The sequence below is a fragment of the Pongo pygmaeus genome, chromosome 19 (assembly GCF_028885625.2).
Source record: "Pongo pygmaeus isolate AG05252 chromosome 19, NHGRI_mPonPyg2-v2.0_pri, whole genome shotgun sequence".
Lineage (NCBI taxonomy): Eukaryota > Metazoa > Chordata > Mammalia > Primates > Hominidae > Pongo > Pongo pygmaeus.
The window spans coordinates 392,856-415,538 of record NC_072392.2 but is presented as its reverse complement, the minus strand read 5'-3'; the positions used below and the strand labels follow the sequence as shown (position 1 = coordinate 415,538).

The 22,683-nt window shown below is 46.8% G+C and overlaps 1 protein-coding gene across 4 annotated transcripts in view; it reads left to right on the top strand.

Annotated features, from left to right (window-relative positions):
* Positions 1-22,683, top strand: part of VPS53 (VPS53 subunit of GARP complex) — a 182,179-nt gene that overhangs the window by 89,434 nt on the left and 70,062 nt on the right. For all 4 annotated transcript variants that reach the window (XM_063655698.1, XM_063655697.1, XM_063655699.1 and 1 more), the window contains 2 exons: positions 1,796-1,937; positions 20,384-20,485. In XM_063655698.1, the coding sequence (XP_063511768.1) occupies positions 1,796-1,937; positions 20,384-20,485 (244 nt within the window). The remainder of the gene's footprint in view (positions 1-1,795; positions 1,938-20,383; positions 20,486-22,683) is intronic.

The following is a 22,683-nucleotide window of genomic DNA, read 5'->3' as shown; positions in this document are numbered from 1 at the left end:
GAGATGGGGGTCTGGCACTGTTGCCCAGGCTGGAGTACAGTGGCTATTCACAGGCATGGTAATAGCGCACCCCAGCCTTGAACTCCTGGGCTCAGGCAACCCTCCTGGCTTCAACCACCCAAGTAGCTGCAGCTACAGGTGCACTCAGCTCCATTCTGTGTGGCTGTTATTCTAAGAAATACATTGGGCCAGGCTTGGTGGTTTATGCCTATAATCCTAGCACTTCGGGAGGCCAAGGCAGGTGGATCATGTGAGCCTAGGAGTTTGAGACAAGCCTGGGCAATATGGCAAAACCCCATCTCTACAAAAAATGCAAAAATGAGCTGGTCATGGTGGCAGGCACCTGTAATCCCAGCTACTAGAGAGGCTGAGGTGGGAGGATTGCTTGAGTCCAGGTCGAGGTTGCAGTAGGCCATGATCATGCCACTGCGCTCCAGCCCTGGGTGACAGAGTGAGACCCTGTCTCAAAAAAAAAAAAGAGAGAGAGAAGGAAGGAAGTGAAGAAGGGAGGGAGGGAGGGAGAGTGGAAGGGAAAAAGAAAGGAAAAGAAAGAAAGAAAAAGAAACACATTGACTCCTGTAAATTTAGAGAACCTTTTAGCATTGGTTTAAGATCAGTTGAGATTGTCACCTTCTAAATCCCAATTAACAAAATAAAGAGTGAATTCCTTGAGAAACTGTTAGCTAATTCTTTTTAGCCTACAGTTCAGCAGACTTGCAAACCAGCTCAGTGAGAAATGGAGCCTGGGAGAGGCTGGACGTATGCTAGAGCCAGCACGTCTCTGTGAGCGCCAGTACCTGCCATTGTTGTCTCGGCTAATGGCAGTGTTGCTGCCAAGCTTCTATTGTTAGAATTTTGGCTAAAATCCTACAGATACATCATTCTCAAATAAACTCAGAGCCTCTTTGTTTGATTTTGTCATTTATTTGTGTGAGAAGATGGTAGGTTAGTCCTTACTAAGGACTCACATGTCCCTGTTCACCAGCAACTGAGCTTCTGAGATGGAACGTTTGAGTGAGCTGCACAGGAGCTTCTCGGGCAGGGACCAGCTAAGCGTGCTTGTCACTTTTCCCGCAGGGATCCTGTCCCTTGCGTGTGTTTCCAGGACTCTCGCTCTCTAGTTGAAGAGATGATTATTGGGCCCTCAGGAAGAGGGAGGGCTTTATAATTCAGTAATTAATGACTTGTGAAATTATATAGGATATATACACTAATAAAAAATTAGGTGCTCCATATGTATTATTATCCAATTATTAAACAGTTCAAAGATACAGGCAACGTAGTAACTATGTAAACAAATTACTGGTGGCTCACACCTATAATCCCAACACTTTGGGAGGCTGAGGTGGGCGGATCGCTTGAGGTCAGGAATTTGAGACTAGCCTGGCCAACATAACCCTATCTCTACTAAAAATACAAAAAAAAAGAATCATTTGAACCCAGGAGGTGGAGGTTGCAGTGATCGCGCCACTGCACTCCAGCCTGGGCGACAGAGGGAGACTCCATCTCAAAAAAATAAATAAATAAATATAAATATAAATGTAAATATAAATATATATATATGTCATCCATAACCCCTGATTCTTTTGCCTGGTGGATAATTTCACCTTAAAAATCTTGTTTAGAACATGTATTTCTATTTCCCAGGTTTTAGACTAAGGCGGTAACAGACCTCAGGGTTTGAAGTGACCACATACATTTTTTTTTCCTGAATATGATCTAAGGCCATTTACCTTGTCTGTCTTGAGTGAATGATCAGCTTGTTTGATGGTATTCTTATCTCTTTGTTTTGAAGGACAGAACTTGCCAAGATCATGCGCACCAGAGCGAAGGAAATTGAAGTGAAATTGCTTCTTTTTGCCATTCAAAGAACAACTAACTTTGAGGGGTTCCTTGCAAAACGCTTCTCCGGCTGCACCCTGACCGATGGGACCCTGGTAAGACCTTCTCTAGGGAGCTGCCACGTGAAATCAGTGGGTCGGGTGGTTGGGATTCAGGGTTTCACTGTATGGTCACTATCCATTGGCTTCGGTGCTTAATCCCTCATTGCAGTGATTTCACTGAGCTGCTGGGAAAGTGACGATACAGAACACTCTGTGTGGATTTATCGTTTGTCTGTTACGCAGTACGTCGTGTTTCTAGAATGCCCTGTCATCATTTTTCCTAAGTATTGATCCCATTTTACAGACTAGTAATTTTGTGAGTCAGAGGCCTTACTCAGTCACAAATACCTTATTTCTTTATCCGTTATCAGATTTGGTTACAATTAGGATATGTTTTTACTTTAGGGTTTACCTTTTAACATCTCTGGTGAGCAAACTAGATCAATGAGTCTCTGTAAACCCCAAAGCCAGGTATACAGGCCTGGGGACTACGTGCCTCCATCGGAAAGGTGGAACATAGTACTGCCGGTTGAACGTTTGTCTCTGTGTAGTCAAAGACCAGGTCCAAATTTTCCCTTCGGAAACCTCTTCTTTTTGGTCTGATGCAGTGGCTCCCACCTGTATAATCCCAGCACTTTGGGAGGCCGAGGCGGGATTGCATGAGACCAGCCTGGGCAACATAGCGAGACCTCATCCCTACAAAAAAAAAAAAAAATTAGTTGGGCGCACCCCTTAGTCCCAATCACTTGGGAGGCTGAGGCGGGAGGATCACTTCAGCCCAGGAGTTGAGGCTGCAGTGAGCTGTGATGAGTGACAGAATGACACCCTATCTCTAAAAAAAAAGAAAAAAAAAGAAAAAGGAGTAAACCTCTTCTCTTTGGAGGCCCAGGCTCCCTGCTAACACATCAATGTGCTCTCTTCAGATTTCCTGTCCACTGGGAAACCAAGTGACTCTGTTCTATGGTAATTTCTGTTTGCATCATTACATATGCGTAGACATTGAGCTCCTCGAACGCAGGAATTGTAGCTGACTCATCTGTCTCCTCGAGTCGTGCAGAGTGTACACAGAACCCATGCAGGCAGGAATGGAAAGGGAAAGAAGAAAGGAGGGAGGGAAGAAGAAATCCAAGTTGAGAGAATCATACCTTAGAGCTAGATTTGGTTTTTTTTAAACTGTGGATAACAATAGAGAAGCAATGTGATTTAGTAGCAGAATCCTTGGACCAGCAGTCAAGACTTGTGGTCTAATTCCGATTCTGCTGTAATGTAGTGAACTGCCTTCCCTGTTAAATGAGAAGAAAAGACTATCCTTTATTTTTTTATTTTTTGTTTTTTCATTTTGTTTTTTAGACAAGAGTCTTGCTCTGTCACCCAGGCCGGAGTGCAGTGGGGCAATCTCGGCTCACTGCAACCTCTGCCTCCCAGGTTCAAGCAATTCTCCTGCTTCAGCCTCCTGGGTAGCTGGGATTACAGGTGCACACCACTAAGCCTGGCTAATTTTTGTATTTTTAGTAGAGACGGGCTTTTACCATGTTGACCAGGCTGGTCTCAAACTCCTGACCTCAGGTGATCTGCCCACCTCAGCCTCCCAAAGTGCTGGGATTCCAGGTGTGAGCCTGAGTCAGACAGACGATTGACTGAAGAAATTCAGTTGGCTAATAAACATGAAAAAAAAGAAAACAGGATATTTTTCCTGCATCAGGTTTGCAAAAAGAAAAAAATCACAAGACTAACAGTACAGGATTTTAGTGCTAGTATACAGCTTGATACAACCTTTTTGGTGCGTAAATTGTCATTATCAGAACTTTCAGAAATGTAAATATGCGTGTCCTGTCAAGCAACAATTTTACATCTAAACCAGAAGTCTAAAAAAAAAAATCCATACATGTAGAGGAAGATGCACAAAGAAAGAGGTGAACTGCAGCCTTAAAAGCAAAAGACTTGGCTATGTCTGTAATGTTTATTATTGGAGCTGGTTAAATAAATTACAGTGTATCTATACTGTGAGGTGCTGCACAGCAGTTTAAAAGTGGTAGAACGGGGGCCGGACGCGGCAGCTCAGGCCTGTCATCCCAGCACTTTGGGAGGTATAATGTCTTTTATGGAAAAAGTAAAAAGCACGTTTATGTGTGTAAATGTGTAAGAAAGAGGTCTGGAAATGGTAACAGTGGATGTCTCTTGGGAAGGAAGTTGGAGTGAGAGTAGGTAGAGAAGCAAGGAAATATTTATTTCCATTTACTCTGGTATAGTTTTTTTGGAAATTTTCTTATACAAATGCATTTACATACTTTGTGTATACTTCAACAAAGTTATTTTTCAATTGTTTTAAAATGAGAGAGATGGGCCAAATCAGTGATTTCCAAATCCTTTCTTGTAACAAAATCTAATGTAGAGGCCGGGTGCGGTGGCTCATGCCTATAATCCCAGCACTTTGAGAGGCTGAGGTGGGAAGATCACTTAAGGTCAGGAGTTTGAGAGCAGCCTGGCTATCGTGACAAAACCCCATCACGACTAAAAATACAAAAAATTAGTCAGGCGTGGTGGTGGGTGCTGCCAAGATTGCGCCACTGCACTCCAGCCTGGGCGACAGAGTGAGACTCCATCTCAAAAAAAAAAAAAAAATAGAATGTAGAATCCGAACACACCAATAGGTGTCATGCTTTGAACGTCCACTTGGTGACCCACACTATACTAGGTGCGTTTACCTGCAGTCAGTCACTCTGCTTCATCAGCCATAGGAAGTAGGTGCTATGCTCATTTGAAACTTACTCTAGGCCACGGAGCTAATGTGTAAAAACATGAAACTGAGCTACTGTGATTGAAGTGGGGGCCAGGCTGGGACTTGGACCTGGAGTCCCGCTCACTTGTTCACCCTTCACCTCTGCCACCTTCTCTAGCTCCTACCCTTCTGGTCCTAAAACCCTGAGACTTCAGTGGAGTTCCCTCTTTGTCCCACGAGACCAGCCTCAGAGTAGGTGAAGCAGGTGAATGGGGCTGGTCTTTAGACAGGGTGGAGCAGGTGAATCGGGCTGGTCTTTCAGGCAACGGACTGCAGAGCAGTGGTGGCAGCAGCCCAGTTTTGAGGCCAGACCACAAGGTCCTGCCTACTTGGGCTCACTCACGACTTTATTAGAATAAAATGCAACTGAAACCACAAAGCACTGTTTTCCTACTTAGCACATCAAAAATATGTATACTTCTCTGCTTGCTAACTAATGTTCAATATTGATTTCTTTTTAGTAACAAGGGAAAAAATGGGTCACAAAACAGATGAAAATAGCCTTAAAGAAAATGCAGGTCAGAAAAGGAAATATTAGTGGGGCATGGTGGAGCACGCCTGTAGTCCCAGCTACCTGGGAAATATTAACAGGCGTGGTGGTGCATGCCTGTAGTCCCAGCTACCCGGGAAATATCAGCGGGCGTGGTGGTGCATGCCTGTAGTCCCAGCTACCCGGGAAATATCAGCGGGCGTGGTGGTGCACGCCTGTAGTCCCAGCTACCCGGGAAATATCAGCGGGCGTGGTGGTGCACGCCTGTAATCCCAGTTACCCGGGAAATATTAGCGGGCGTGGTGGTGCATGCCTGTAGTCCCAGCTACCCGGGAAATATCAGCAGGCGTGGTGGTGCACGCCTGTAGTCCCAGCTACCCAGGCACGCGTGGTGGTGCACGCCTGTAGTCCCAGCTACCCGGGAAATATCAGCAGGCATGGTGGTGCACGCCTGTAGTTCCAGCTACCCGGGAAATACCAGCAGGCGTGGTGGTGCACGCCTGTAGTCCCAGCTACCCGGGAAATACCAGCAGGCGTGGTGGTGCACGCCTGTAGTCCCAGCTACCCGGGAAATACCAGCAGGCGTGGTGGTGCACGCCTGTAGTCCCAGCTACCCGGGAAATACCAGCAGGCGTGGTGGTGCACGCCTGTAGTCCCAGCTACCCGGGAAATACCAGCAGGCGTGGTGGTGCACGCCTGTAGTCCCAGCTACCCGGGAAATACCAGCAGGCGTGGTGGTGCACGCCTGTAGTCCCAGCTACCCGGGAAATACCAGCAGGCGTGGTGGTGCACGCCTGTAGTCCCAGCTACCCGGGAAATACCAGCAGGCGTGGTGGTGCACGCCTGTAGTCCCAGCTACCCGGGAAATATCAGCAGGCGTGGTGGTGCCCGCCTGTAGTCCCAGCTACCCGGGAAATATTAGCGGGGCGTGGTGGTGCATGCCTGTAGTCCCTGCTACCCGGAAAATATTAGCAGGTGTGGTGGTGCACACGTGTAGTCCCAGCTACCCAGGAAATATTAGCAGGCGTCGTGGGCACCTGTAGTCCCAGCTACCCAGGAAATATTAGCTGGGCGTGGTGGTGCATGCCTGTAGTCCCAGCTACCCGGGAAATATTAGTGGGGCATGGTGGTGCACGCCTGTAGTCCCAGCTACCTGGGAAATATTAGCAGGCGTGGTGGTGCACACCTGTAGTCCCAGCTACCCGGGAAATATTAGCGGGGCATGGTGGTGTGTGCCTATAGTCCCAGCTATCCGGAAAATATTAGCAGGTGTGGCGGTGCGCGCCTGTAGTCCCAGCTACCCAGAAAATATTAGCAGGTGTGGTGGTGCACACGTGTAGTCCCAGCTACCCAGGAAATATTAGCAGGCGTGGTGGGCGCCTGTAGTTCCAGCTACCCGGGAAATATTAGTGGGGCATGGTGGTGCACGCCTATAGTCCCAGCTACCCAGGAAATATTAACAGGCGTGGTGGTGCATGCCTGTAGTCCCAGCTACCCAGGAAATATTAGCAGGTGTCGTGGGCACCTGTAGTCCCAGCTACCCGGGAAATATTAACTGGGCGTGGTGGCGCACGCCTGTAGTTCCAGCTAACCAGGAAATATTAGCGGGGCGTGGTGGCACACGCCTGTAGTCCCAGCTACCCGTGAAATATTAGGGGGGTGTGGTGGTGCACGCCTGTAATCCCAGCTACCTGAGAGGCTGAGACAGGAGGATCACTTTAGCCCAGAAGGCAGAGGTTGCAATGAACTGAGATTGCACCACTGCACTCCAGCCTGGGTGACAAAGTGAGACTGTCTCAAAAAAACAGAAAAGGAAAGGAAATAGGAACAGAGATCCCACTGAAGGAATCATGAGTTTCTCCTGAGAAGGATGAGGTTGGCTTTAGCAACCCCCTGATTTCCTCTTGATGGCTCTCCTCTCGGACCTTCCCAAGCCATGCTTCTGCGTCGTTTCAAGCATAGATATATGCAGCACTGGATTCAGCCCTACAGAGATCTGCCAGGGGACAACCATGAGGTTTCAGCATTGAGCACAGGCCCCACCCTGGGAGTAGCCCCCTGAGCTCCTGTGGCCTCTTGGCTGGGCAGGGTCAGGAGAGCATCAGGACAGGTTCTATGAGCTGGTAATCCAGATAACCGGATGGGAAATAGGTCCCAGTGAAGGATGCTTGGATGACATTCTTGCCAGGCACTTGTTTTGAGCCATTCTTCACCCTCTCTGGCTGGGCCCTACTTCCTGGCGATTTATCCTTTGCGTTTAGGGAGCTACGGGACCACAGAGGAACAAATGGCCCTGTTGCATCCGAGGACCAGGGTAACCTGTGAACCTGGGTCTGTCCCAGGACCTCTCCAAGGAAAAATCCCCCAGAGGCCACAAGTGGTTAGGGAAAGAGGGCAGGGAAGGCCCTTCTGGACAGGCTGAGGCAGCTGAGCAGGTAACCACTTAGAGACCATGCAAAACTGACAGGAGCTCACTCAAGTTCTCAAAGACAATGCTTTATTGTAAAACACAGGTACAGGACTGTCAGAGTGGCAGTTGGCCAACTGTCAGCCACCTTCTGTCCCGGGAGGACCGGGCTGGGGGTACTGGTTTCTCAGGGCAGCACAGCCCCTTTCTGCCTGAACTCACTCGGCCAGGGCCGAGCTCCTGGCCTGGAGCCCAGTGTCTCCTGGCTGAGGCGGTGCTCTGTGGTGGTGGTCAGGGGTCAGCTAGGAACACTTGAGCCTTTTTCCCCAGCTCCTTCCTTTTTGGTTTTCATATTTGAAATGTTTTGGCAGAACTGGTCTGTAAATCATCCCCTCTTCATTGTTCAGTTGTTGCTCTCCTCTCCTCTCAAGTTTGCAGAGTTTCGAGTTCTAAATCCTTAGCCAGAAAAGCCTGATGAACACCATGCGTTCTTTCTTTCCCTCTCTATTTAGTCAGCTCTCCTCTCCACAGACTCCTCTAAATCCTTCAACTTCTTTAATTCAACCTCATCCTCCTACCCTATTCTTTGTGCCAGGTATCATGACCTGGCAATTATTCTGCATTCCAAATCCTGAAAATGGCTGTCTGATATCCTTCAAGGGTTTTCCCTTAAAGATAAGTTTCTCAGGAGGCAACAGAAGCCCTATGGCCACTTCACCCAGGTGGGACGGGCCTTGAGGAATCGGTTCACTGCAGCTCTGCTGTGAGGCGATGTGAAGGCTGTCGCTCTAGCTGATGTTCACGTTGAGCCTGGTCCCTACCATCATCTCATTGTGGGCCATGCACGGCCTTCTTCACCTTTATTCTGCAACCCTCAGTGGCAGGGACCCTGGTGAATTCATCATGGCTACCGACCATGCTCCCAGCGCAAAGCACTGGGAAGGGGCTGCCTGGGCACGGCCAGGAGTTCCAGCTGTCCTGACCCCCAGTCTAGCTGCTGGGTACCCTGCCTGGAGATTTGCTGCTCCCTGGCCCCTGGTCCCTTCCCTATGCTACCTTCCTTTCAGGATACACTCTTTGGAAACTCCTTTTTGGCTACCATTTTGTTTCAAAATACCAGAATAAATTATGAAACGAACCAAGGTATATCTTGATACCCTTTGATATATGCCAAATTTTATAGAAAGTTACTGAATTCCTCACAAAGGTGCCACGAAACAGGTAAGATGTCAGCCAAGGAGCCAAAACGGCCAGAGACTCTCCCTTGCTGCCGCTCCCTAGGCCATATGTCATCTCCACCCTACCCCCACCGCCGCCTTCACTGTATCATTCAGAACCTCTCCAGTCCTTGGTGACTGACAGTGAAACAGTGAGGATGAGCTTGAGAGTGTGGCCTGCTCGCCCGGAAGACAAGACCTGCCACAGCTCAGTTCCTCCTGACCCGTCGCTCCTGACCTCAGTGGGACGCATCATCCTTGGCTGTTTTTCAAGAGCTGATAGAACTTTAGACTGAAAGAGCCTCAGGGACAGGCTTGTTGCTTAACCAGTTTCACGATGTCCTGTGCTGTAACTGTTACTTGAGGAGGTGAGCTGCCTATGCTTTTCCCAGTTGCCTCAACTTCTGACCCTTTAGGAGGAATTCAAGAGAGTCTGTAAATTAAAATGCCTTGAAATTAAAAGAGAATGTCTGGATATGATGTAACTGGATCCATATGCATAGTGACTTGATGATTAGATTCAAGGTGAGCAAATGACATTCAGCCTTCTGCTGAAAGCAGAAAAGCAGACTAGATCGGATTAGCTTTTTATAACTGCCTTACTGGGAGGTTTGTGTTTTTTTTTTGTAATAAAATAAAAAATGTTCCCATTTTATGCAGCTGGATTTCCCTTCCTCTTGACCATTGCATAAGTTGCCTTTTGAAATAGAAATTGTCCTTTGGCTTATAGGGGCCATTTTAATATACATGTATACTTCCCCAGTTTTTAGAATTACATTGTAAAGATAGAAGCTGTATGGGTACAATTGTCAACCATGGAATTTGAGCGTAAGAGCATTTGCAAAAGGCTCACGACTCATGAAAGACCACCCAGCATGTCTCACTCTACACCCTGGTCTTCTGGCACCTGCATGAGGGAGACTGTGTAAGGAACAGGGGCAGGTTTTCCAGCTCTGCCACAGCTTGAGGACATCTGTCTCCAACAGTGACAGATTCCCCCGCCTCATGCACTCCCTTCAGCATTGGAAAATATTTTATGGATGCTTTACTGGTGCTAAAGAAATGTATTCTTCCATTTGAATAATATCGCAAGGGACGATTAACTTTTGTTTCTGAGAAGAGAATAATACAGGGTCAGGATAGAAAATTTGGAAATTATAGGCGAGAATAGAGAAGCAGGAAAAAAGTCATCCAAATCAGAGATGAGGATTTAGGTATATTCTTTCTATGTATTTTACATGGTTGAAACTGTATTTTTTTAATACAGTTTCCTCTGCTTAGTTTTTAAAATTGAGATATAACTCATGTCACGAAATGTCACATGAAATTTATCGTTTAAAGTATACAGTTCAGTTGGTTTTCATATATTCATAAGATGATGCCACGATCCCAGCTGTGCAACTCCAGGACATTTCTGTTACCCCAGAAGAAATCCCTCCTTAGCAGGCAGGACTTTCAAGTTCTCTTTCCCCAGCCCTGGGCAGTTACGAATCGACTTTTGTCTTTACGGATGCCTGTTCTGGACACTTCACATAAACGGATGTTGCGATGCATGGTTTTTGTGTCTGCCTTCCCTCCCTCTGGACAGTGTCTGTGAGCCTTACCCATGATGAGGCGTGTGTCAGCGCTGCATTTTGATGGCTGAATCGTGCACCGTTGTGTGGGTGATGCACATAGCGAGCCTTACCCATGTTGAGGCGTGTGTCAACGCTGCATTTTGATGGCTGAATCATGCACCGTTGTGTGGGTGATGCACATAGCGAGCCTTACCCATGTTGAGGCGTGTGTCAGCGCATCATTTTGATGGCTGAATCGTGCACCGTTGTATGGGTGATGCACATATTGTTGTCTCTTCATCAGCTGTGGACATTTGGGTGGTTTCCGCTTTTTCACTATGTGAATACTGCTGTGAATATCTGTACAGGGTTTCACTGTGTGAATTCACTATGTGAATACTGCTGTGAATATTTGTACAGGTTTTTGTGTCGGCGTGTTTCCTATTCTTGTGAGAATATACCTGAGTGTAATTGCTGGGTCACACGGTAACCCTAGGTTTGACTTTTTGAGGAACTGCAAACTGTTTTCCAAGCAGCCACATGGTTTTACATTTCTACCCACAATGTAGGAGGGTCCAGTTTCCCTATATCCTTGCTGACGCTTGTCTCCTTTGTTCCCCTAATTATAACCATTCTCATGGGTGTAGAGTAGTATCTCATTGTGGTTTTCATTTGCTTTTTCCCATTGACTAGTGACATTGCACAGCTTCTTTAAAGAAATGTCTATTCAGCCAGGTGCGGTGGCTCACGCCTGTAATCCCAGCACTGTGGGAGGCCGAGGTGGGAGCATCACCTCAGGTCAGGAGTTCAAGACCAGCCTGGCCAACATGGTGAAACCCCGTCTCTACTAAAAATACAAAAATTAGCCAGGCATGGTGGCAGGTGCCTATAATCCCAGCTACCGGGAGGCTGAGGCAGGAGAATTGCTTGAACCCAGGAAGTGGAGGTTGCAGTGAGCTGAGATTGCACCACTCATGTCTCAAAAAAAAAGGAAATGTCTATTCACATTTTTTGCCCATTTTTTAGTTGGATTGTTTTTATTGTTGAGTTCTAAGAGTTCTTTACACATTCTAGATATATTCTATAACTTTTTTTTTTTTTCCTGAGACAGAGTCTCACTCTGTTGCCCAGGCTGGAGTTTAGTGGCGAGATCTCGGCTCACTGCAACCTCTGCCTCCTGGGTTCAAGCGATTCTCGGACCTCAGTCTCCTGGGTAGCTGGGACCACAGGAGCGCAGCACCACACCAGGCTAATTTTTGTATTTTTTTTATTTTTTATTTTTTTTTTTTCAGTAGAGGCGGGGTTTTGCCATGTTGGCCAGGCTGGTCTTGAACTCCTGGCCTCAAGTGATCCACCCATCTCGACCTCTCATGATGCTGGGATTATAGGCATGAGCCACTGTGCCCAGCCTTTGTAACTTCTTTGTATATTCTATCATATATCAGACATATGATTTGCAGATGTTTTCTCCCATCTGTGGGTTTTCACTCTCTTGATAGTCATTTCACAGGATTTCAATTTTGATGAAGGTTTTTTGTTCTTGCTTGTGTTTAGTGTCATATCCAAGAAACTGTTACTAATCCAAGGCTACAAAGACTTACCTAGGTTTCCTCCTAAGAGTTTTATAGTTTCAGCTGCTACATTTATATCTTTGATCCATTTTGAGTTAATTTCCATATTAACTCACACACACATATGAAAATATGCTTCATATGTCACAGCTTAAGTTCTTTCTCAACTACTACAGAAAGATTTTATTCTATAGATACTCAGTGATTCCCCTAATTATTCTTTTCTCGTAGGACCCTTAGTTTTTTCTCACTTTTATAAATAAGGCTATATGAATATTTTTGTCTACTAATTTTTTTTTTGTTACGGAGTCTCACTCTGTCGCCCAGGCTGGAGTGCAGTGGCGCGATCTCGGCTCAGTGCAAGCTCTGCCTCCTGGGTTCACGCTGTTCTCCTGCCTCAGCCTCTGAGTAGCTGGGACTACAGGAGCCTGTCACCGCACCTGGCTAATTTTTTTTTAAATATTTTTAGTAGAGACGGGGTTTCACCGTGTTAGCCAGGGTGGTCTCGATCTCCTGACCTCGTGATGCGCCTGCCTCAGCCTCCCAAAGTGCTGGGATTACAGGCATGAGCCACCGCACCCAGCCTTGTCTACTAATTTTATATATATTTGAGATTGTTTTTTTCCTCTCTTCTCTTCTCTCTTCTCTCCTCTTCGCTGTCTCTTACCCAGAGGAGTGAGATTATTTTCTTACGACACTGGTGGAATTATCGGGTCAAGTTGTGAGCATTTTCAAGTTTCAGCTTCTGCTTTAAACTTCTTTCTGTTCCTCTTCCTTTCTGTTCTTCCAAATGCAGTTAAGATTTAGAAGTAGTCCCTCCTTTGTTTTAGTGCATCTCACAGTGTTAATGTGCCATGCCTAATGTGAAGGGGTAACTCTGCCAAATAGAAAAAGCAAAGCAATCCGAATTATTTTTTTTTAATTACACATTTCTACTTCTAAGTATATGCCCAAGGGAGTTAAAAACATATGTTCGTATGTCCTACACAAATGTTCATAGCGACATTATTCACAATAGCCAAAAAGTAGAAACATCAATAGACAAGGAATAACCAAAATATGGTCTGTCCGTACGGTGGAATATTATTCACATAAAAGGAATGAAGTGCTGATACGTGCCCTGACCTGGGTGAACCTTGAACACACCATGCCAAGTGAAAGAAGCCAGACACAGACGTCACACATTATATGATTCCATCTATAGGAAATACCCAAAAGAGGCAAATCCAAAGAGGCAGATGGGGTTGAGAAGGGGAAGACTGGGAAGTAACAGCTTCCCAGTAACAGGTAGGGGTTGCTTTTGGGGGTGAAAAATGTTCTGGAATTGGTGATGATGGTTGCACAACCTTGTGGATGTCCAAAAACCACTGAATAGTAAATCACTTTAAAATGCTGAATTTTATGTTATATGAATTACATCACAATTTAGAATTAAAGTCTTTAGAAAATAGTGTATGAGTTCAGTTATAAATCATCTTTACTCTTCAGATAAATATTCTATCAAAAAAAAAAAAATGAGCAGTGGGCCGGGCATAATGGCTCATGCCTAAAATCCCAGCGCTTTGGGAGGCCAAGGCGGGTGGATCTCTTACGGCCAGGAGTTCGAGACCAGCCTGGGCCACGAAGACCCTGTCTCTACAAAAAAATTTTAAAATGATCGGGGCATGGTGGTGTGCACTTGCATTCTTAGCTACTCGGGAGGCCGAGGTGTAAGGGTCACCTAAGTCCAGGAGTTCAAGACTGCAGTGAGCTGTGATTGCACCACTGCACTTCATCCTGGGTGGAAGAGTGAGGCTCTGTGTCAAAAAAAAAAAAAAAAAAAAGAAAAGAAAAAAGAGCTATACATGCCTATTAAAAACTCAAATAGAAAAAAATATTTTAAATAAACATCTCTTCTTAACTACTGTATATCCCTCCTGCTAGAGGTATCCACACTGTTTAATTCTTTGGGGTATATTTTTGACGCTTCTGCAAGCACGCTTGCACACATATACGCAGGCTTTTTGTTTTGTTTATGGAAAATAGAAAGCGTTGCCCATGTTTCTGAAGAGGATTTTATCGAGGGCCTTTCATCTGATCAGCATTTACCCACTTATATTTTTCAAGCTTCCCTCTTTGTACAGGGCTTTGGAAAAGATGAGAAATTGAATCGGGAAGGCACTTAGGGTCTAGTAGGAGAAAGAAGTCTGGACATAACTGTCACAATAGAAGAAGGGGACATGGAGGTAGCGAGAGAGTGGCCCCAGAAATAGTGGACACCAAGAGTGTGAACCGCTGGGCTTGCAGTCCTGACTGTCAGCTAAAGCCCCCCAGCCATCTCTTTAAGGACAAATTAGGAATTGGGCTGGAGTAAAGCATTTATGGAATGAGAAATGCAGAAATTACGGAACTTTCATCTCACAAGCGAAAGCTTTCTCCTCTGGGGAAAGGAAGAGAGTCTTAAATTTCAGAGTTCCTTCTTTGATAATTTGATGTGTCCAGCTAGGGCCTCACACAGGGATTTGTGTAGGCAGACGAGATACGGATGTACTGCTGACTGAAGCCATACTTTCCCTTCTTGACAGTGAATTAGACAGCCCGACTGTCCTGTGGCCTGAACTGTTTTGAAGGTGCTGGGAATCCCCTGTGATTTAATCAGTAGGGATTACCTTGCTATATGAAGAATTTTGCTTTCCTGTATCGGCTTGAAATCAACTGTTGTCATAGCAAAAAGAATGAATTCTTTCAAAACTGGAAGTCATTCACTTCTTGGAAATTTTTGGCTTTATTTAGCAGCCTCAGAGTTCATGAAATATGTCATTTGAGTTACTGACAATCTAAACCCGAAGTTGAGTTTGTGGCCTGTGACAGCTGCAAAGCAAGCCTGAGAAGCGTGACCTGTGTGGCTGCGTTATGCCAGTGATTGCTCCCCACGAGGACTTGTCCTTTCATCTTAGCAAGTCAATCCGAGCAGTAATGTAGCCCTCTAACTAGCGGGAATGCATATCCACACCTTAGGGTTTTAGGACTTTTATCAACAGGGAGGAGGGTGGTATGTGCGTCGTTGTAGACTGGGGAAGAAAGGAGCAGCTCCGTGTGCCTTTCCACTTAGAAAGTGCAAAGTTGATGGGCCCTTTGCTTTTATTTCTTAGAGAGATCCCAAAGAGACAAAGTAGTTGGGACGAGGTTCCACTTATGGTTAATAGAAATTCTTTTGACAAGACTTTTAACCCTGCGTGCCCACGTTTTCTGTGAGCTGCTTTATTAAGAGAAGCACAACAGTTTTGCCTTATTTCGTAGCTCACCCTATTAAGTACTGCTCAAAGCTTCCCCTCGCTGAGCCTTGCCCTCTGTGCCAGACAGCATGTTAAGCTGCTGTATGTATTCAGTCATGCATTGCTTAACGGCAGGAATATGTTCTGAGAAATGCATCGTTAGTTTCATCACTGTGCAAACCTCATAGAGTGTGCCTGCTCTAACCTTCTCCAGCTGTCCCCAACCTTTTTGGCACCAGGGACTGGTTTTGTGGAAGACAGTTTTTCCACAGGCGGGGGTGGGGGTGGGAGTGCAGGGGATGGGGTTGGGGGATGGTTTCAAGATGAAACTGTTCTACCTCAGATAATCGGGCATTGGATTCTCAGAAGGAGTGTGCAACCTAGACCCCTCATATGAGCAGCTCACAACAGGGTTTGCCTGTGAGACCTGACAGGAGGCGGAGCCCAGGCGGTCATGCTCGCTCACTGGTGCTCACCTCGTGATGTGCAGCCCGGTTGCTAACAGGCCATGGACTGTGGCCCAGGGGTTGGGGACTCCTGGCCTACTCCGTCGTATGGCTCCAGTATAATCTAGTGGAACTGCCTCGTACCGTGGCCCGTCATGGGTGGAAACATGATGATGTGGCGCATGACTGTGTAGCTCACGCCTGACACGCACACCTCATCCCATCCTCATGGCAGCCATACGAGGTAGGTACTCCTATCCCTTCACATTGCAGGTAGGAGAACTGAGGCTAGAAGTTAAACAGCATACCCCATGGTGGAACCTGGACTCAAACCCGGGTCTGTCAGATACGGAGCCTGTGCCCTTGCCACTACACGAGGGTGCCCCATCTCAGTTAAGGGCATCAGCCGTGCAGTTGCTCAGACCAGAAAGTGAGTGTCCCTTCACTCATTTCATTCCCTCACCCTCGTTCTTACTCTCTCAGCAAGGCCTCCTGGCTCTGCCTTCTAACTATGCCGCAAATCCGATGGACACTTTTTTCTATCGTCCATCATCAGCTTAGTCCGGTTCCCATCAGCCCTTTCCTGGACCACTGGCTTAGTCCGGTTCCCCATCAGCCCTTTCCTGGAACACTGTAGCAGCCTCTTAAACTGGTTTTCCTGCTGTCATTATAATCCATTCCCCTACAGCAGTGGAATATTTTTAAAATCCAAATTAGATCACATCACTTCGCTGTTGAAAACCACCAGCGACTGCCCAATTGCAGTAAGAAGAAAACCGACCCTTACCATGGCCCACAAAAGGCTGCGTGATGGGGCTTCCGCCACCCCTCTTACCCCAGGCCCCCATCTTCGTTTCTGTCCCTCAGACTCACCAAGTGCTTTCCAGCGTCTCTACCGGGTCTCCCTGCTGAGAACACCCTTCCTTGGGTTTTGCCTGAGCAGTTCCTTCTTACCCAGCTCAGCCGTCATCTCCTCAGAGACCTTTTCTGATGACCCTGTGTGTAGAAGCACTTTCCCACCCTCATCCCCAGCTCATCCCACTCCCTGAGTTTTCTTCTCACCACTGCAGCGCCACCTGTAATCCATCTGCCTCACTTGCATCCCTCGTGCACCCAAGAGTGCCTGGAGCAGAGTGGATGCCCGGTACACCATTGCTGAGTGCCTGGAGCAGAGTGGATGCCCGGTACACCATTGCTGAGTGCCTGGAGCAGAGTGGATGCCCGGTACACCATTGCTGAGTGCCTGGAGCAGAGTGGATGCCCGGTACACCATTGCTGAGTGCCTGGAGCAGAGTGGATGCCCGGTACACCATTGCTGAGTGCCTGGAGCAGAGTGGATGCCCGGTACACCATTGCTGAGTGCCTGGAGCAGAGTGGATGCCCGGTACACCATTGCTGAGTGAGCGGCAGACACATGCTGTTCCCTCCGCCCTCCACCCCTCATATATTTACCTCTGAGGCATCCTTCAGCTCTGGCTCAGATATCCTTTCTTTAGGGACGTCATCTGCGGCCCTCTGTCGCACGTTTCCATGACGACTGCTTTTCCTTCATGGTCCTTCTCACTGTTTGTGTGACTGTTGGATTGAAGGCACTCTCCCCCAGCGGACTCTAATCTCCATGAGGGCTGAGGCTGGCCTGTCTTTCTCACTGCTCTACTCCTAGGGCCCAGCATATCCCTTTGTTGAGTGGATGAGGGGAGGAATGAATCACTTTTCCTGTACTAACTTGGTCCACATGTGGAATGCATGTGCCACAAATGAGTGAGCTAGGAGCTCCTTGGTGTCCACAACTCCCCTCATGTTAATAGAGGACGGGCATGGTGGCTCACGCCTGTAATTCCAGCACTTTGGGAGGCTGAGACAGATGGATTGCTTCAGGTCAGGAGTTTGAGACCAGCCCGGGCAACATGGCAAAACCCCATCTCTATAAAAAATACAAAAATTAGTTGGGTGTGGTGATGTGCACCTGTAGTCCCAGCTACTCAGGAGGCTGAGGTTGGCCCACACTCACCTGCCTCAGATGGTGACACTGAGCGAGTGGCCCACACTCACCTGCCTCAGATGGTGACACTGAGCGAGTTGGCCCACACTCACCTGCCTCAGATGGTGACACTGAGCGAGTTGGCCCAAGATCACCTGCCTCAGATGGTGACACTGAGCGAGTTGGCCCACAATCACCTGCCTCAGATGGTGACACTGAGCGAGTTGGCCCACGCTCATCTGCCTCAGATGGTGACACTGAGCGAGTGGCCCGCGCTCACCTGCCTCAGGTGGTGACACTGAGCGAGTGGCCTGCGCTCACCTGCCTCAGATGGTGCCTGCTTCCTCAGGGCTGCCCGTTAGGTTCGACTTCTTCCTACCCTCTGCGTTTTCTTGATGCTTTACGCCAGCGAGTGTAGGTTCGACTTCTTCCTACTCTCTGCGTTTTCTTGATGCTTTACGCCAGCGAGAGCAGAGCCCGGGAACATTCTCAGTCCACCTCACCGACATTTGCTGTTTGCCATGATTTCCAATAACACAGTATGTTTTAAAAACGAGGCACACCTTTATGTAATTGTGAGGTGCTGTTATCAACCCAATAGACTTAGCAATAGGTGAGGGGCATTTAGTTCTAAATCTCCAATTCTGTGTCTGTCACTGAATGATTTTGAACAAAGCTCTTAACTTCAGTTAGCTGACTTGCTTTTCACATCTACAAAGGACCAAAAGACTTAGAATCATAGTGACTCAGCTCAACAGCATAATCCCAGAGCCCACTGTTAAGCCAGTGGGATCAGGAATCTAATGCTATTACCTAATTAAATTTTTTTATGGTTGTTGAAGATTAAGCTTGGTAGATTCCCTTTCTTACTATTCCTCTCTCTCTAAAATATCAGCAGCCCTTAAGAAGACAACTCAAGCTTAGAAATACTGCTTTCTAAAAAGAGCTGTACATTTTTAAGGGTTTTTTTTTCTCTCATGTTAGGTGAAGAAGCCAAAGTTTGGAGTGTGCAAATGTGAAATACTTGCTTGGATGTTAGACCATATTGTTTCTCACCAGGATACCACAAAAACCATCATCTTACTACTGATTACCTCGAGCTAATGCCATCACCACAAGGCTTTGTCATGCACCGAGGCTGTATCTATCCATATCAATTGCATCCAAGTGTTTTGGCCAAAAAATAAGCAGTTTAAATGACTGTAAGCAGAATTGTCTTAAACCAAAAACCAGACGCAGGTGTAGTGTTTGTGTGCAAGGTATTTATTTTATTTTATTTTATTTTATTTTTGAGATGGAGTCTCGCTCTGTCACCCAGGCTGGAGTGCAGTGGTGCCATCTTGGCTCACTGCAACCTCCACTTCCCAGGTTCAAGTGATTCTTGTGCCTCAGCCTCCCAAGTAGCTGGGATTACAGGCACCCGCCACCACGCTGCTAATTTTGGTATTTTTAGTAGAGACAGGCTTTCACCATGTTGGTCAGGCTGGTCTCGAACTCCTGACCTCAGGTGATCCGCCGCCTCAGCCTCCCAAAGCGCTGGGATTCCAGGCGTGAGCCACTGCACCCGGCCTTTGTGTAAGTTTTGGTTTTATTTTTGTTTGTAATAGCTTCAGATGGTGTCCTGGCACTTGGCAAAGTTACTCACGCTATAGTCCATCTGCTGTCCCTTTTGGCTTAGAGATTAATTCAGATCGACCCACTGGTATTGGCTAAAATATCAAGTACATTTAGACATTTAGAAACTCCCTCTCCATTAACTTCTCGTCTCCAGAGATCCATGCCTTGCCCCCTTCCCTCATCCCCAGCACCAAGCAGTCCCTCTTTTCTGTTTGTCCATTTGGCCTCCTTTCTGCTAAAGCCTTCAGCTCCCAGGCATAAACAACATCTCTAGGTGAAAACTGTAAAGGAATTCCAGAGAGCTGCCTTGATTCTGTAGTTGTACTGGAATTCACGTCATCAGTGACCCTTGTGTGTATCATGTGCTGCTTCTAGGGTTTCACATTTGATCCTCCAGATAGTCCTGTGACTACATCCTCATTCAGCAGATGAAGTTACTGAGGCTCAGAGAAGCTGGGTGATAGGGCCAGTGCCGCACGGTTGGAGCTACAGCTACCACGCCTCCTCCCTGCAGCCTTCCCACTGGCCCATGTTCCCACTCCATGATGTATTTTGAAATAGTGGTCATATTTGGAAGCTGAGAAGTTGATTTTCTCAAGGAGATTTCTGTTATGGTTGTTGTAATGGGGCTTACTTGGGAAGAGACATCTGTTAATCTAGAACACATGAGATTAGTTTTGTAGTTTGTTCTTGTGTTGAAATCCATCTGGCACTTTGATTCATTGCTATTTACTGAGGACCTGCTACATGCCAGGCATGGAGATAGGATGGGGAACAAGACAGACACAATCAGGCCAGAAGGGAAAAGACAAATAATGGGCAATTGCTATATTTTAATAAATGCCTGGGTAGGAGACATGTAGCTTGGTTTGGGAACACGTGTCAGGGACATCTGACCCAAACCTGACAGATGGGAAAGGCTTCCCAGCAGAATGGAGTTCCAGTTTGAGGACCGAGGATGCGTGAGCGTTTTAGCCAGATTCGAGTTGCGGCGGGGTGGTCAGGGAGGTTGCGGGAAGATGGAAAAGCAGTGTGAAGGCCTGGAGGGAAGAATGTGGTCTGGGTTGTTTACCAGATAGTTGCATGACTTAGCTGTTGGAGACACCTGGAAAAAGCAGATCAATGGGGAAAGCTATTGAATATGCTCAGAAAACACCTCTCTTTCTCATATCTACCTAACAGAAAAAGCTTGAGTCTCCACCCCCATCTACCAATCCCTTCCTGGAAGATGAGCCAACACCAGAGATGGAGGAACTGGCAACGGAGAAAGGAGATTTGGATCAAGTAAGTCTGGTTTGCGTCTCCACGGGTAACCTAGCCAGTGTGCGTTTCTGAAAATGGGTCCGCTTGCTCCAGATGCGGTCCTTTGGCTCTTGACTACATTCAGAGATGACAGCTGTTGTGGTCTTTACAGAAGGCGTTTATCTGAAAGTGCATCTAGAAAACTCCGTGAAAGGGCAGACTTCCCTGCCCACATCTCTGGTCCTGAAGAGCCCCGCCTCCAGGACACACACAAGCTTCGTTAGCCACTGTGGTGGGGCTAGGAGAGTTCTGCTCTGCCTCATTCAGCATCTCCTGAACTTGTCAGCTCAGTTTTCGGTTTGACTGTCATCTGGTACAGTGATGATGTGAGAGGCCGAACAATCCCCGGAAAGCCAGCAGCACCCTCGACTAGGAGAGGCCTCTATGCAGTGTAAGCTGATCACTTTAGGTCTGGAAGCCATTCGGGAGGCCTGGAAATATCAAGGTGGCCAGTGGCATATTTGGAGAGTTACTTTTCAGAGCACACTAACACTTTAATTTCCTTTGGATTTTTCTGTCCATGTCTAAATTTCCTCTCCCTTCATCCTACAGAATGGTGTTTTTGGTTAACTGCCATGTTATGACAAGGGAGGTTAGAGCAATAAATCAGAACGTTTCCCTTCTAGATTAGTGATCCCTCTTTTTAATTGTCTACACTTGGCTGCTGGAGGATTATTTTATGGTATTGTTTTGCTCCAGACACCACCAAAAGGGAGGCTGGCTGGGAGGACCAGCTCTGGGAAACCTGTAGCCATGTACTTTGCAGCTAGCCCTGCATTCATTCATTCCCAGCACCGTGAGGGCAGGAGCCAAGAGAGCAGAGCTTCCAGGAGCAGTTCTGAAATGATGCAATCAAATGTGTCTGGTCCCTTGATTAAATGATTGTAATAGAATGGATACTCACACTTTTATAGTCCTTTGCACTTTTAAATTCTTTTACATGCTTTATGTTATCTTCACAATTCCTGCCTCTTGCTTTATAGGTGATGAAACTGCAGCTCAGAGAGGTTAAGTGGTTGGCCCAGGGTTGCACAGCTTGGAAGTGGAGGAGCTTAAACTGGAAGCCAGGTCTCAATGTCAGAAACTAGAATTCCTTTCCCAGTGCTATTTTGTGGATGGATTCATGTCTCATTGGAGAGTAGAAGACATAGAACTGAATCTCAGGAATAGAAGTAAATGAACGAAACTGATGGGCCATCTTGAGGAGGCTCCATCCCGGAGATGTATTTATAGGGTTAGATGCCGCCATAGTATTGACTGGCATGGAAGAAAACAAACAGTTTCTTGTAACTAATTAAACGCAGTTCTCAATTGCATTTTGGGAGCAGGGACTAGGATGGAAAGAAGGCTCTGGGTGTAGAGCCTGTGCTTCTGGCATGTCCTCCACCCACACAGGGCCACCTCTGCCCTGTGAGCATGCCTTGCGCAGGAGAGCCATTTGCAGAGCCCTGATGTCTCACGAATGCTAGTGGCTGCCATGGTCATGTCCAAAATTGTGCAGTTAAACACTCAGATGCTTGCAGTGTTGCCGGAGAAGTTATTCTTTTTGCTAGTCATCTCTGGATGTTATTAAATTGGATTAAGATAAGAGAGGCCTCATTCCCTACAAAATCAGTTTTGCCAGGTAAAATGTAATTTTCCTTTTTCTTGGAACTTTTTCCTCCTGTGAAAGCTTGAAGTTACTGTTGTAAGGACCAAGATCTGCTCATTCTGAGAACACAGAACACTGACATCTGACCAGTACATGGGGTAAAGCAGAGTCAGGGGCTGGGAAAATGCTGGACTCTTGTTGGCCATTAACTGACTGACCATGTGACCTTCGATAGGTTATTCTGTCTTTAGACTTCCCTAGCTTGTCTTCAGTGAGAGCTAATGGTTTTCAAACTGTATTCCTTGGTGCCCCATCAGATGTCGCTGTGGAAGTTAGGAGGAGGCCAGGGACCTGGATCCCTGCGATCAGAGCAGTTTTATTGCAAGTCATTTTGTATTGTGGGCTTTCAGATAAAAATTTTTTTTGAACCAGGGGTTTTATGTCATTAAAAAAAAAAAAATGGCCAGGCATGGTGGCTCACGCCTGTAATCCCAGCACTTTGGGAGGCTGAGGCAGGCCGATCACCTGAGGTCAGGAGTTCAAGACCAGCCTGACCAACATGGTGAAACCATGTTGAAACCATACTAAA